The 13,056-nt window shown below is 52.1% G+C and overlaps 1 protein-coding gene across 4 annotated transcripts in view; it reads right to left on the bottom strand.

Annotated features, from left to right (window-relative positions):
* The window catches only part of LOC127043896 (dynein axonemal heavy chain 5-like), a 644,537-nt gene that overhangs the window by 257,970 nt on the left and 373,511 nt on the right, over positions 1-13,056 (bottom strand). For all 4 annotated transcript variants that reach the window (XM_050938120.1, XM_050938119.1, XM_050938121.1 and 1 more), the window contains 2 exons: positions 12,885-13,040; positions 1,865-2,004 (listed from right to left, as the gene is read on the bottom strand). In XM_050938120.1, coding sequence (XP_050794077.1) covers positions 1,865-2,004; positions 12,885-13,040 — 296 coding nt within the window. The remainder of the gene's footprint in view (positions 1-1,864; positions 2,005-12,884; positions 13,041-13,056) is intronic.

Genomic DNA, 13,056 nt, shown 5'->3' with positions numbered 1-13,056 from the left:
TAGTGACTCCCTAGTAAATCGGGTCGACTCTGTAGGGGAGAACTGGTCCCAAGATCCTCAATATGGCCAGTAGGAAAGGTCAATAGGTGGTCGCAGGGGCTCCCATAGCATGGGGTACATCAACAGCTCCGAGTTGGATGAGGCAGAGGTTGGCCCCAAACCAGTGCAGATCTTTTGGGTGGCAGAGGATACATAGGATAGGGGGAAAAGGTTCATCAAGTGGTTCAGAATCTCTCGATTAAGAGGTTGATTCTGGTTCCAGTGGCAGTACTGTTGGAGCTGTCAGAGGGAAGATATTCCCTGGATGGATGGGTCAAACTCCTTCCAGCTGTCAACTCCCTCAGTGGTGTTATTATCTCTCTGGAGATGGAGGGGCCCCAATGAGGAAGGGAATTCCGGATCCAGGACAGCAAAAATGTCCTGCAGAGCAGTAATGGATTCTGTTCTCTCTGGTGTGAGAGGGGTTCTACTTGTTCGAGCCACTGGAGGTGGCAAAGAAGACAGTGCCCAAAGTTGGCGATGATCGGACTTTGTCAGTACTGATGAATTCTGGGGTTTTGGAGGTGCCAAGGATAACGGTACCAACTGATCACGGTCTGGTACCAATGTAGCCCAATACTTATGAATTTTCTTGTCATGCCTCTTGGACTTTGGATGTACTAAGTCCTCATGGGCTGAGCTGATGGGCTTACTTAGAGCCAAATCCGAGTTATTTGAAGTGGATTTAGAGGAAGACTTAGTCTCATGCTTATAAGCATGCTTCCTGGATTCCCGACAAGATCCCACCAGAGGGCCTGGAGGCGGGGGGGGGGGGGTAGATTGGCATATTGATTGGCACCTAGCTGCCATGTCAGCTTCCCTGAGGCCATACAGGCAGCATTGGTGGTCATCACTATTCGAGAAGGAATGCGGGCAGGAAGAGCAGAGTTTGAGGCCCAGAATCCTGAGTGTAGTCCAGGACCCAAACAGAGTCCAAAACACTAAACTGCAAAAATTGTTAAAACTATTTATAAAACTAGATCTAATTCTTATTTTGTAGGATGAAGCTGAAGCTACGGACACAGGAGGTTCCAACCTAAACCATACAGCAGTAAGAAGGAATTGGAAAGGAAGTCAGTCCGTCCCATCGTTTACCCCTTGAACGGAGGCATGAAGTGAACCAAGGCACATGTAGGGACACTATTTTCAGATTGTCCAGCCCTGGGTGCATGGTGCACATGCATAACCCATAGTGGAACACAACAGGGACCATCACTCAAAGAAGAACCCCAATTTCCCCTTCCCAGCTGCCAAATTCTCCAGCTTTTCCCCTGACAACTTCTATAGGGCAGTTAGGGTTAATAGCTGAAAATCTGGGGACAGCATAAAATAAATTGATATTTCACCAAAATAAAGAAATAAGTAACACAAGGAATAGTATATTGACAGTACTTTGTACTGCACCTGGATTGTATCAGGGACAATTAGTAAGGAGAGGAATTGAAGTGCAGTGCTCCATAATTCTAGCATAAATGCAGCATAGTTTTGACCTAATGTGCCACACAAGACATGGAGATTTGCAAATGAGTGAATGTCCTTGCCTTTGGAATGATTGCAAGAGTTCAAAGAGACTCTAAGGAAAAGGCATAAGAAAAGAATATTGATGATTTCTAATGATCAGGTATTTATGGAGCTGGAAACCATGGACCGCTATATTGTGGACAATATTATTAAAAAAGGGTGGGCAAATGCACTTAGATTTCATTGGACTCTACTAACATCTGTCACAAGGAAAAGTAGTTATAATGACCAAAAAAGCACGTAGAAATGAGAACCAAAAGAAAATTTCCAGATAAAGATGAAATCAAGTTAAGTGTTCACTAACTTCATTTGCTGTTTTTTAATCTGTTCTTCTTCTGCACATATGCCAAGGGCAATATCTGGAACTTCAAAATTCATTTTTTTCAGGTATTTTGCTTCACACAGTACTTCGAGGACCATAGGATCCAAATTCACAAATAATTCCTTTACACACCAGAACAAGAGGGGGTGAAAAAACAACAGTGAACATAAAGTGGCAGTTTGGTGGTCACATAGGCAGTGTGATTTTTCTGAAAAATGTATAAAGTATAGTACAGATGACTAACCAAGTTTTTGAAAATGGGTGCCTACATTTAGACTCCTGAACCCAAAACTCGGGCACCTCTGTACATAACTAGATTTTCCAAGTGCTCAGCAACCAGCAACTCCCACTGACTTCATTATGCTGTGAATCTTTCACTGTATCCTCATCATTTGAATAAAAATATTGGGTAGAACAGTCTTCTTTCCCCATACACTGTGGCTAGAAAACCCCAAACTTGCTAAGCTAGAAAATTATTCCTGCCAATATGAAAATAAAAATGTATATGGTCAGTAGTTTTCTAACTACACAAGAACAATTGCTTATCATCAGAAACTAACAAAAAAGTCAGTCAAAGCAAAAAAGCAAAAAAAAAAAAAAGAAAAAGAAAAGGACAGTCCAAAAAACAAACAGGATATTAGGAATCATTAAAAAAGGGATAGAGAATAAGACGGAGAATATCTTATTGCCCTTATATAAATTGATGGTACACCCACATCTTGAATACTGCATACAGATGTGGTCTCCTCATCTCAAAAAAGATATACTGGCACTCGAAAAGGTTCAGGAAAGGGCAACTAGAATGATTAGGCTGTTGGAACAGGTCCCATATGAGGAGAGATTAAAGAAGCTAGGACTTTTCAGCTTGGAAAAGAGGAGACTGAGGGGGGATATGATAGAGGTATATAAAATCATGAGTGGTGTGGAGAAAGTAGATAAGAAAAAGTTATTTACTTGTTTCCATAATACAAGAACCAGGGGCTACCAAATTAAATTAATGGACAGCAGGTTTAAAACAAATAAAAGGAAATTCTTCTTCACACAGCACACAGTCAACCTGTGGAACTCCTTGCCTGAGGAGGTTGTGAAGGCTAGGACTATAACAGGGTTTAAAAGAGAACTAGATAAATTCATGGAGGTTAAGTCCACTAATGGCTATTAGCCAGGATGGGTAAGGAATGGTGTCCCGAGACTCTGCTTGTCAGAGGGTGGAGATGGATGGCAGGAGAGAGATCACTTGATCATTACCTGTTAGATTCACTCCCTCTGGGGCACCTGGCATTGGCCACTGTCGGTAGACATGATACTGGGCTGGATGGACCTTTGGTCTGACCCAGTACGGCCGTTCTTATGTTCTTAAAAGAAGTCATATTTTAGAAACAAAGCAGCCTTTGAGCTATCTGGGCACAAAAAATTCAAAAAAGACGGTTACTCACCTTTGTAACTGTTGTTCTTCGAGATGCGTCGCTCATATCCATTCCAGGTAGGTGTACGCGCCGCGCGTACATGTCTGCCGGAAACTTTTTACCCTAGCAACTCCAGTGGGCCGGCAGGTCGCCCCCTAGAGTGGCGCCAGTATGGCACCAGATATATACCCCTGCCGACCGGCCCGCTCCTCAGTTCCTTCTTGCCGGCTACTCCGACAGTGGGGAAGGAGGGCGGGTGTGGAATGGATATGAGCAACACATCTCGAAGAACAACAGTTACAAAGGTGAGTAACCATCTTTTCTTCTTCGAGTGATTGCTCATATCCATTCCAGGTAGGTGATTCCCAAGCCTTACCTAGGCAGTGGGGTCGGAGTGAGAGGTCGCGGCCTGGAGTACTGCAGAGCCAAAGGCTGCATCATCTCTGGACTGCTGAACCAGGGCGTAATGGGAAGCGAATGTGTGGACCGATGACCAGGTCGCTGCCCTACAAATCTCTTGGATTGGCAAGCGGCCAAGGAAAGCCAGCGATGATGCCTGTGCTCTGGTGGAGTGAGCAGTCACACGGCCCGTCGGAACGTGGGCCAGGTCGTAGCAGGTCCTGATGCAGGAGGTAACCCAGGAAGATAACCTCTGGGAGGAAATCGGCAGCCCCTTGACCCGGTACGCTACTGCCACAAATAACTGGGGGGACTTGCGGAAGGGTTTGGTCCTGTCCACATAAAATGCTAGCGCCCGACGGACATCTAGCGAGTGGAGCTGTTGCTCCCTGCGGGACGAATGGGGCTTTGGGAAAAAGACTGGGAGGAAAATCTCTTGGTTAACATGGAAAGCTGAGACCACCTTGGGAAGAAAGGCAGGGTGAGGCCTCAGCTGTACCTTGTCTTTATGGAAGATGGTATACGGTGGGTCCACTGTGAGGGCCCTCAGCTCTGACACTCGTCTAGCTGAGGTAATGGCCACTAGGAAGGCGGTCTTCCAGGAGAGGTAGAGCAGGGAGCAAGTAGCTAATGGCTCGAATGGAGGGCCCATGAGCCGAGTTAGGACCAGGTTGAGGTCCCATGAAGGGGCCGGAGGGCAGATTTGTGGATAGAGCCGCTCCATTCCCTTCAGGAATCTCGCCACCATAGGGTGGGAGAAGACAGAACATCCGTCCATTCCAGGATGAAACGCGGAGATGGCCACTAGGTGGACCCGGAGGGACGACAACGCCAGACCCTGGGTCTTGAGGGACCAGACGTAGTCTAAAATAGTGGTGACGGGAGTCTCCATAGGGCGAAGAGCTTTCTCTGAACACCAGCAGGAGAAACGCTTCCACTTAGCTGAGTAAGTCGCCCTGGTGGAAGGCTTTCTACTGCCCATGAGAACCTCCCGAACCGGGGTAGAACAGCGCAACTCGGAGCCTGTCAACCACGCAGGAGCCATGCCGTAAGGTGTAGAGACGGAAGGTCCGGGTGACAGAGCCTGCCGTGGTCCTGGGTGATCAGGTCCCGATGTAGGGGCAGGGTAACTGGGTTGGCTACTGAGAGGTCCAGCAACATGCCATGCATTTTGTAAACACCCTCGGGGCCGTAGAGAGGCCAAACGGAAGGACCGCAAATTGATAATGTTGGCGGTCGACCACAAAGCGGAGGAAACACCTGTGTTGGGGGGCAATGGAGATGTGAAAGTAAGCGTCCTGCATGTCGAGGGCGGCGTACCAGTCTCCAGGATCCAGGGATGGGATGATGGTTCCAAGGGATACCATGCGGAACTTCAACTTCACGATATACTTGTTGAGTTCCCGCAGGTCGAGGATGGGCCTGAGGTCGCCCTTGGATTTGGGGATTAGAAAGTAACGGGAATAAAACCCCTTGCCCTTCTCGTTTTCCGGAACCGCCTCTATGGCTCCCTTGACAAGGAGCGCGTGCACCTCCTGACGAAGGAATTGCTCGTGAGAGGGGTCCCTGAAGAGGGACAGGGATGGTCGGGGGGGGGGGGCGAAGAAAACTGCAGGAGATAACCGGCCTGCACCATACGCAAGACCCAACGGTCCAACTTTATTCGGGTCCACGCCGGGAGGAAAAAAGAAAGGCGGTTGGAAAACTGCGGGGAGGGATCCGGAGGGGAAACTGGTACTGCGCCCTTAGGCGCACCTTCAAAATGAAGGCTTAGGCCCTGGAGGGGCCTTGGCGGAGCCTTGGTTCTGCCCCGTTTGGTCACCGGACTGCCTGCGGCGGTTGTTCCTGCGCGGCGCCTAGAGAGGTCCTGCCGCGGGCGGAACTGAGGGTACGGCCGCCGCTGCTGCTGCTGGTTCTGCTGCCGGAATGGCCTGCACTGTGTCGCAGGCGTATGCATTCCCAGCGACCGTATTATGACCCTGTTGTCCTTGAGGTCTTTTAGTCTAGGGTCTGTTTTGTCAGAAAACAGGCCCTGGCCTTCAAAGGGGAGGTCCTGAATTGTATGTTGGAGCTCTGGTGGAAGGCCAGAGACCTGCAGCCAAGAAATTCGGCGCATCGTGAGCCCCGAGGCCAGGGTCCGAGCGGCCGAGTCGGCAGCATCAAGGGAGGCCTGTAGCGATGTTCTTGCTACTTTCTTGCCCTCGTCCAGGATGGTGGAAAACTCCTGGCGGGCGTCCTGAGGCAAGAGCTCCGCGAACTTCCCCGCCGCTACCCACGAGTTGAAGGAGTAGCGACTGAGGAGGGCCTGCTAGTTTGAGACCCGGAGCTGTAGCGCCCCCGCTGAATAGACCTTGCGGCCCAGGAGGTCCATTCATCTCGCCTCCTTCGACTTGGGCGCTGGGGCCTCTTGCCCATGGCGCTCCCTGTCGTTCACCGACTGGACCACCAACGAGCAGGGTGTCGGGTGAACGTATAGGTATTCATAGCCCTTCGAGGGGGCCATGTACTTTCGTTCCACCCCTCGAGCGGTCGGAGGGATGGAGGCCAGTGACTGTCAGATGTTTGTGGCGTTGGCCTGGATTGTCTTTATAAAGGGCAGGGCCACTCTGGTGGGCGCATCGGCGGAAAGGATGCTCACCACCGGGTCCTCAATTTCAGACACCTCCTCCGCTTGCAAGTCCAGGTTTTGTGCCACCCGGCGGAGGAGGTCTTGGTGTGCCCTAAGATCCAGCGGGGGAGGACTGGAGGACGAGGTACCCGCCACTGCCTCATCCGGAGAAGAGGACGAGGAAACCCCCGGCAACAAAGTGTCCACGGGGGGTTCCATGTGGGGCTGCACCTCGGTCTCTGGAGCGAGCTCTGGGTCCCGGTGACTGGACCTGCCGTCTGCTTCCGGGGAGTGAGGGGGTCTAGATACCGTCGCCTCCGGTGGTCTGCGTTCCCCCGTAGGGTGGGGGGTAATGTGTTGCGGACCCTGGGCTTGGGAATACGCCCATGGGGTCCAAAACCCCCACTGTTGAGGCCCTCTCTCTTGGGGTGGAGGGTCCTGGAACAGGGCCGAGTGTCTGTCCTGGCCCATGGCATAGGCGCTGTCAGTCTGGGAAGAGACCGATGGCTCCCTAGAAGGCCACGGAGGCGCTGAGCCTGATTGGTATGCGACTCTGTGCGCCGAGACCGACGCTCCCCTCGGTGCCGAGGCTCGGTGCCGCGACCCACATCGGTGCCGGGATCGGGAACGGCGTGATGACCGGTGCCGGGATCCGGATCGGGATCGGGAGCGATGTCGGTGCCGGGAGCGGGACCGTGACCTTCCATGAGCGCGGTGCCGGGACGGCAGTGGAGACCGGGACCTGCCACCGGCGCGGTGCCGGGAGGTCGACCGGGATCGGGACCTACCACCGGTTCGGTGCCGGGAGGTCGACCAAGGAGCCGAAGGCCGAGGTGAACGGCTCCTGGAGTCTCGGTGCCGGCGGTGAGACGAGCCCGACCGGGACCGTGCAGATGGCGATCGGTGCCGCGAGTACGACCGGTACCGCCTGGGAGAATGGTGCCGGGACTCCAAGCGGCGCCCCGAGCGCGAGCGTTCATGCCTCCGGGGTGATCGGTGCCGGGACTCGGGAGACAGCGCTCGAAGCATCGGTTTACCCCTGGAGGTTACCCATCCCGGGGATGCCGGCTGAGGCTGCGATGACTCCGTCATTGCGATCAAGTCCCGAGCTGAGGCAAAGGTCTCCGGTGTAGACGGTACCCGTAGCTCGACCCCTGATCTTAAGGGGGAGCTAGGAGGGGCTGGACTCGACGGACCTTCAGGGCCCGGAGTCGACAGCAGCCCTGCAGGCGGTGCCGCGGCCAGGGTAGGTGCCAGGCGCTCCACTCGGGCCTGCCTGGATGGTGTTGCAGACGCCGAGGGACGTGAGTCTGCTCCCGGTGCCGGAGATTGTCGGTGCCGGGGAGTCTTGCCGGTGCCGGCGCAGTCCGGTGCCGGAGTAGAACTGGCTGACTGCGCCGCCGGTGCCGGAGACAGAGCCGCTTCCATAAGGAGAGCGCAGAGTCTTTGGTCTCTCTCCTTCTTCGTGCGAGGCTTAAAAGCCTTGCAAATGCGGCACTTCTCGCTGATGTGCGATTCCCCCAGGCACTTAAGGCACGCATCGTGGGGATCGCTCGTAGGCATCGGCTTCTTGCATGCTGAGCACTGCTTGAAGACCGGCGAGCCAGGCATGGGCCCGGTGCCGGGTGCCGGGGAGGGCAACGGCCCACCCGCAACCGATGTTAGACAACTATATACAATATTCTAACTAACTACTATGCTAACAGTCTATCTACTACTTAACTATGAACTATTTACAACTAAAAACGATGAACAAGTACAGGAGAGCTAGGGACGTGGAGGTCAGCAAGCCGCACTCCACAGTTCCAGCAACCGACATGGCGGTAAGAAGGAACTGAGAAGCGGGCGGGCCGGCAGGGGTATATATCTGGTGCCATACTGGCGCCACTCTAGGGGGCGACCTGCCGGCCCACTGGAGTTGCTAGGGTAAAAAGTTTCCGGCAGACGTGCACGCGCGGTGCGTACACCTACCTGGAATGGATATGAGCAATCACTCGAAGAAGAATAATTAATTTTTATGTCAATAACTCAAGAATAACCACAATAAAGGCCTGATCTTCCACATGGAGGGGAGGAGGGTGTTGTTACATTTGGGCATAATAAAATTTGGATGTGGTTTTACCTTTTTTTTCTTTTCTTAAAAACTAGGATATTACATTTTAAAAATGACATTAACAAAATGTTATTATGGTTGGAAAATCAGGCATTCAAGTTACAATTAATGTTGCCCATTCTCTCTCTTCCTCTGCCACAGAATTCCTACGTGATGTGGGCAAGTCCCTTAAATTAAATTTTGGCCAGTGGCCATTCATTGCGTGTTCATCTCTGGGTGCCTGTAGAGAGGCCTTACTGGGAAACTGGGAGGTAGGCAGGCACTAGACTGCTCACGTCTAAAGGCCCCTCCCCCAGCCTTGTAGGAGGGACCGCTGGACCCAGGAACCAATGGAATGTGGGGGAAAACTAAGGAATAACAGGGTTAGGAGTGATGGTCACAGGTTCAAAACTAGGGATCCAAAAGGGGACACCGAGCAGAGAACACGGACAGCACCCACTGCTCTTCAAAGCTGTCTAGGAAGCCAGCGGACGCTGCCCAAAGGAACTCTGCCTGGATGCGTGAGACCAGGGAGGTGTGGAAATAGGCTCCACAGTCGCAGAGCACCCCCTTGTCTAGCATCCTCCTCTTGGTGTTGAAGATGGCCACTTTGGCCAGGGCCAGGAAGAGGCTGATAAGGAGGTCTCGTGAGTTTGTGGGGCCACAGACAGAGTGTGAGAGTATAAACAGGTGTGGGGAAAACTGCAGCCAGAACCTCAGTGCAACCAGAAGGTTCTGGAGGAGCCGGAATAGGGGCAGGAACCTGGCGCATTCAAGATAAGTGTGCGCCAGGTTCTCCCTCACACCGCAAAAGAGGCAGGCATCGGGGATGAGGGTGAACCATGCCAGGTACATGCCTGTGCTCACAACTCCATGAAGGAGCTGCCAACCAATATCCCCAGTGGGTCGTGGGACCAGACTGGAATAGGGGCTGGCTCTCTGGGGTTCCTCACCCTCCACAGGTTGTAGATAGTCCCACCATTTGGTATCAGGGTGGGACAAGGGTAAGGAAGTGAAACATGTGGAGCATGAGCATGTAGAATTGTTTCCTTAGCACAGTTTGGAAATGAACTGGCTGCGTGGCACGCAGCCAGTTCGGACTGTGGGAAGGAAGGGGGCCAGGAGGGCTCGCGGGACAGGGGCCCAATGAAAAGGCCCGGAGGGCCTGGTGTGAGGGGTAGGCAGGGAGAACCGTCTCGCACTACCCGCTCAAGGAAAATCCAAGAGGTGGGTGACAAGGCTGCCCCAACCTCCTGAAGAACGTGCAAGGGGGGCCAGGAGGCTGGAGAGCCCCATGCACCGACCGGGTGCTCTGGGATCCACCCAGTCCCCCCTGTCACATTGCAGGAGGTCTCTGAGTCTGGTGGTTTCTGCCGTGACCAGCCTCTGCTGCACTGAGGGGAACTCCACCACCTGCACACAAAGGTAGGGGTTCTGTAGAAGGGGCTCTGCAAGCAGGTCCACCCCATCAGTGGCCACAATGGACCTGGTGGCCGAGAACAGCTTCCAGGTCTGGAGGAGGTCCTGGAAGAAGATCAGAAGCTCAGAGAGGTCTCACAGAAGACCCTCAGGTGGAGAAAAAAAGAGCTGCTGGTTGTATCGGAGCCCTCGAAGGCAGCGGAGGAAGGCATGCGCCAGCATGCTCCACGCCAGACTACCTGCACCATAAAGGAGTCTCTGCAGGGTCTGGAGGTGGAAGACATGGAGGTGGCTGTTGGGGCAGACCAGGCCCTGTCCTCCTTCTTCCAGAGACCCAGAGCAGTCCTGGCCAGAAGAACTCCAGAGCTACACTCTGGAGCCGGACAAGGATCCACGGGGCCAGGCTCAGGGTGTTGAGCCAGTGACAGAGCATGGACAGGACTAGTTGGTTCAACACCAGTGCCCTCCCCCGCAGGGAGTAGCACCTGAGGAGCTCTGTCCATCTCCGCAGCCACTCATCCACCCTGGCCTCCAAATCCTGCCAGTTCTCTGGCAGAGAAGGATGCGTGGCAGAAAGGTAAACACCGAGATAGACCAGTGGACTTACGATCCACTGAATGGCTTGAAGCACGAGTGGGAGGAAGCTCGTCTGCCACCCATTCCCGACCATCAGGCCAGAGTTCTTGACCCAGTTAACCTGGGCAGAGGAGGCTGCTGAGTAGATTGCCTGGCAGGCCTCCACCCGCACCAGGTCACCCAGGTCCTGGACCACGAGAAGCATGTCATCGGGTTATGCCGACAAGACCAGCCGCAGCTCCGGCTCCTGAAACACCAACCCCATCCACCTCTGTCGGAGGACACAGAGGAAGGTCTTGATCACCAGAGTGCACAGCTGGCCTGACAGCAGGCATCCCTGACGTACCCCCCCACCTGAAGCTGACCGGCTCAGTCAGGGTCCAGTTGAGCCTCACCAAACATTCCGCGGAGGCGTACAGCCCACAAACTGGGGCCTGAAACCGAACACCCACAGACTGCCCAGGAGGTACCCGTGGTCTATCCTGTCCAATGTCTCCTCCTGGTCCAGGGACAGGAGGGCAAACGACATACCATCCTTACCAGACTTGAGAATGAAAGCCCACTACTTTGCCTGTGGTGGGAAGAACCGAACCCACCCTGCCCAGCTCATCAGAAGTACCGGGAAAGGGCACGAAGTATAAAGGGAGGGCCCTGCAGTGAAGTTGCAGCTGTACCAGGGAAGAAGGCGGACGTCTCTTCTAGGGAGCCAAGCCTTCTTCAGGACCCTGGACCAACAGCTGAGCAGATCAGCACCCTACAGACTGAAGCGAGCAAGGACCCCAAGGAATGGCTGAAGTGGCCACCGCCCGATTGCGAGGCAGACAGACAAAGCTCCAGCTTAACAGAGCAATGCTGACTACGTGAGGTAGGAAGTAGCCCAGGGGAACCAGACTTTGATCCGGTAGCACTGCCAGGAAGTGAGGCACCATATTTCGGTTTCCCCACCAAGCCAGTGGCAGAACCTGCCACTAATAGGGCCATTGCTGGGATGCAGTGGAGTAAGGTGGGCCTAGGTTCCCCTATCCCCTTTGCCACTACCCCACATCTGGGGATTAGCAGCACACTCGTGCTAGGATGGAAGGCCTGTGCCTTAATTTTTGGTTGCCCCAGCCAGGAGGCTGTAGGCTCTAGATTGTTGATTGCTGTATGCCTTAGCCAGGAGGCTCTAGGCTAAAGACTGAATGTTCCTCTGACCTGCCCCAGGGGCCAGTGCTCCAGACTGTTGATTGTTGTTTACCCCAGCCAGGAGGCTGGGAGCTATAGATTGCTTGTTGCTTGACCCCAACTAGAGGGGCCCGAGCCCAATTACTGTTGCCTGATGCAGTGAGGCAGCGTTGACTCCCTCCCAACTCAGGGTGAGGGATCACTACACTCCCCAACCTGAGTCAAAGAAGGTCTAATATGCAAAAGAGCTAATGACTCACAAATGCAAATGAAGTCAGTAAGAGCTACTTGGCACATGAGGCAGCGTGGTCTGGAGGAATGTGCACAGGGATGGGAATCAGGAGAACTTGAGTTCTAATTCTGAATCTGTCACTGAATCACTCTGGCTTTAGGTAAATCACTCTAATGTCACATCTCCATTTCCCATATGAGGATAATACCTACTTCAGAGGAAATATGTTGCAAGGATTAATGTCTGTACAGTGCTTTGAACTTGTAAAATGCTATAAAAATGCTAAGTACTCTAAAAAGTCAGGTTCTAGGTATCTAAAGTGAGGGGCTTTCCAACCACTGAAGCATTCAAAATTGCATATTTTGGACTTAATCTCTCTGCGCTGTAATCCCTATCTATAAAGTAAGGATAATAATAGTTTCCTATCTCACCAAGTAGTTCCCACCTCAAATTAATTGATATTTGTGCGGTACTCAGTATAGTGTTGATGAACGTAGAAAAGACCATGAGGCAGTTAATAATTACATATTTGCTGCAGGTTTTTGACAATGTATAATAAACAAGACATGGAGTCCATACATGGAAAGCTTAGGAGAAAAAAATCAACTAGCTATATCATTCTCTGAGTATTGTTCGTTATGTACACTAACATAAGAACGGCCATACAGGGTCAGACCAATGGTCCGTCTAGCCCTGTATCCTGTCTTCCGACAGTGGCCAATGCCAGATACTTCAGAGAGAATTAACAGCACAGGCAACCATCAAGTGATCCATCCCGTCATCCACTCCCAGCTTCTGACAAACAGGCTAGGGACATTCAGAAAATGGTGCTGCATCCCTGGCTAACAGCCACGTATGGAATTATCCTCCACTAATGAGATAGGGATACTGTGGGAAAAATTAGCATGCAATCAAACAATTAACGTCTATATTGCAATACATACACATAAGGGGACAGAATTAAGGTCACACAGAGTAACCTTAGAGTGCTTTATTTTGCAATCTTAATGGCATTTTATAAACATAGTTTTGTGTATGTGATTAAAATAAAAGTAATAAATTTCATCCTTCACTATCCTTTTATTTTTAACTTTTAACTTCTTTACCTTGGTTTCTGGATGTCTGACAAGTAATGAAGCACGCAGTCCATTCTTAGCTTGCTCAGCAAACCTGCACCATGCTCTGTGATAAAGAAGTTCAAATTCTAAAAGAACAGCAGCCATTTTGTTGTAGCTCCAAATTACCTTCTTCATTTCTGGAGTCTAGAAATCACAAGAA

Source organism: Gopherus flavomarginatus, chromosome 2 (assembly GCF_025201925.1).
Source record: "Gopherus flavomarginatus isolate rGopFla2 chromosome 2, rGopFla2.mat.asm, whole genome shotgun sequence".
Lineage (NCBI taxonomy): Eukaryota > Metazoa > Chordata > Testudines > Testudinidae > Gopherus > Gopherus flavomarginatus.
This window is presented reverse-complemented; position numbering and strand designations above follow the sequence as displayed.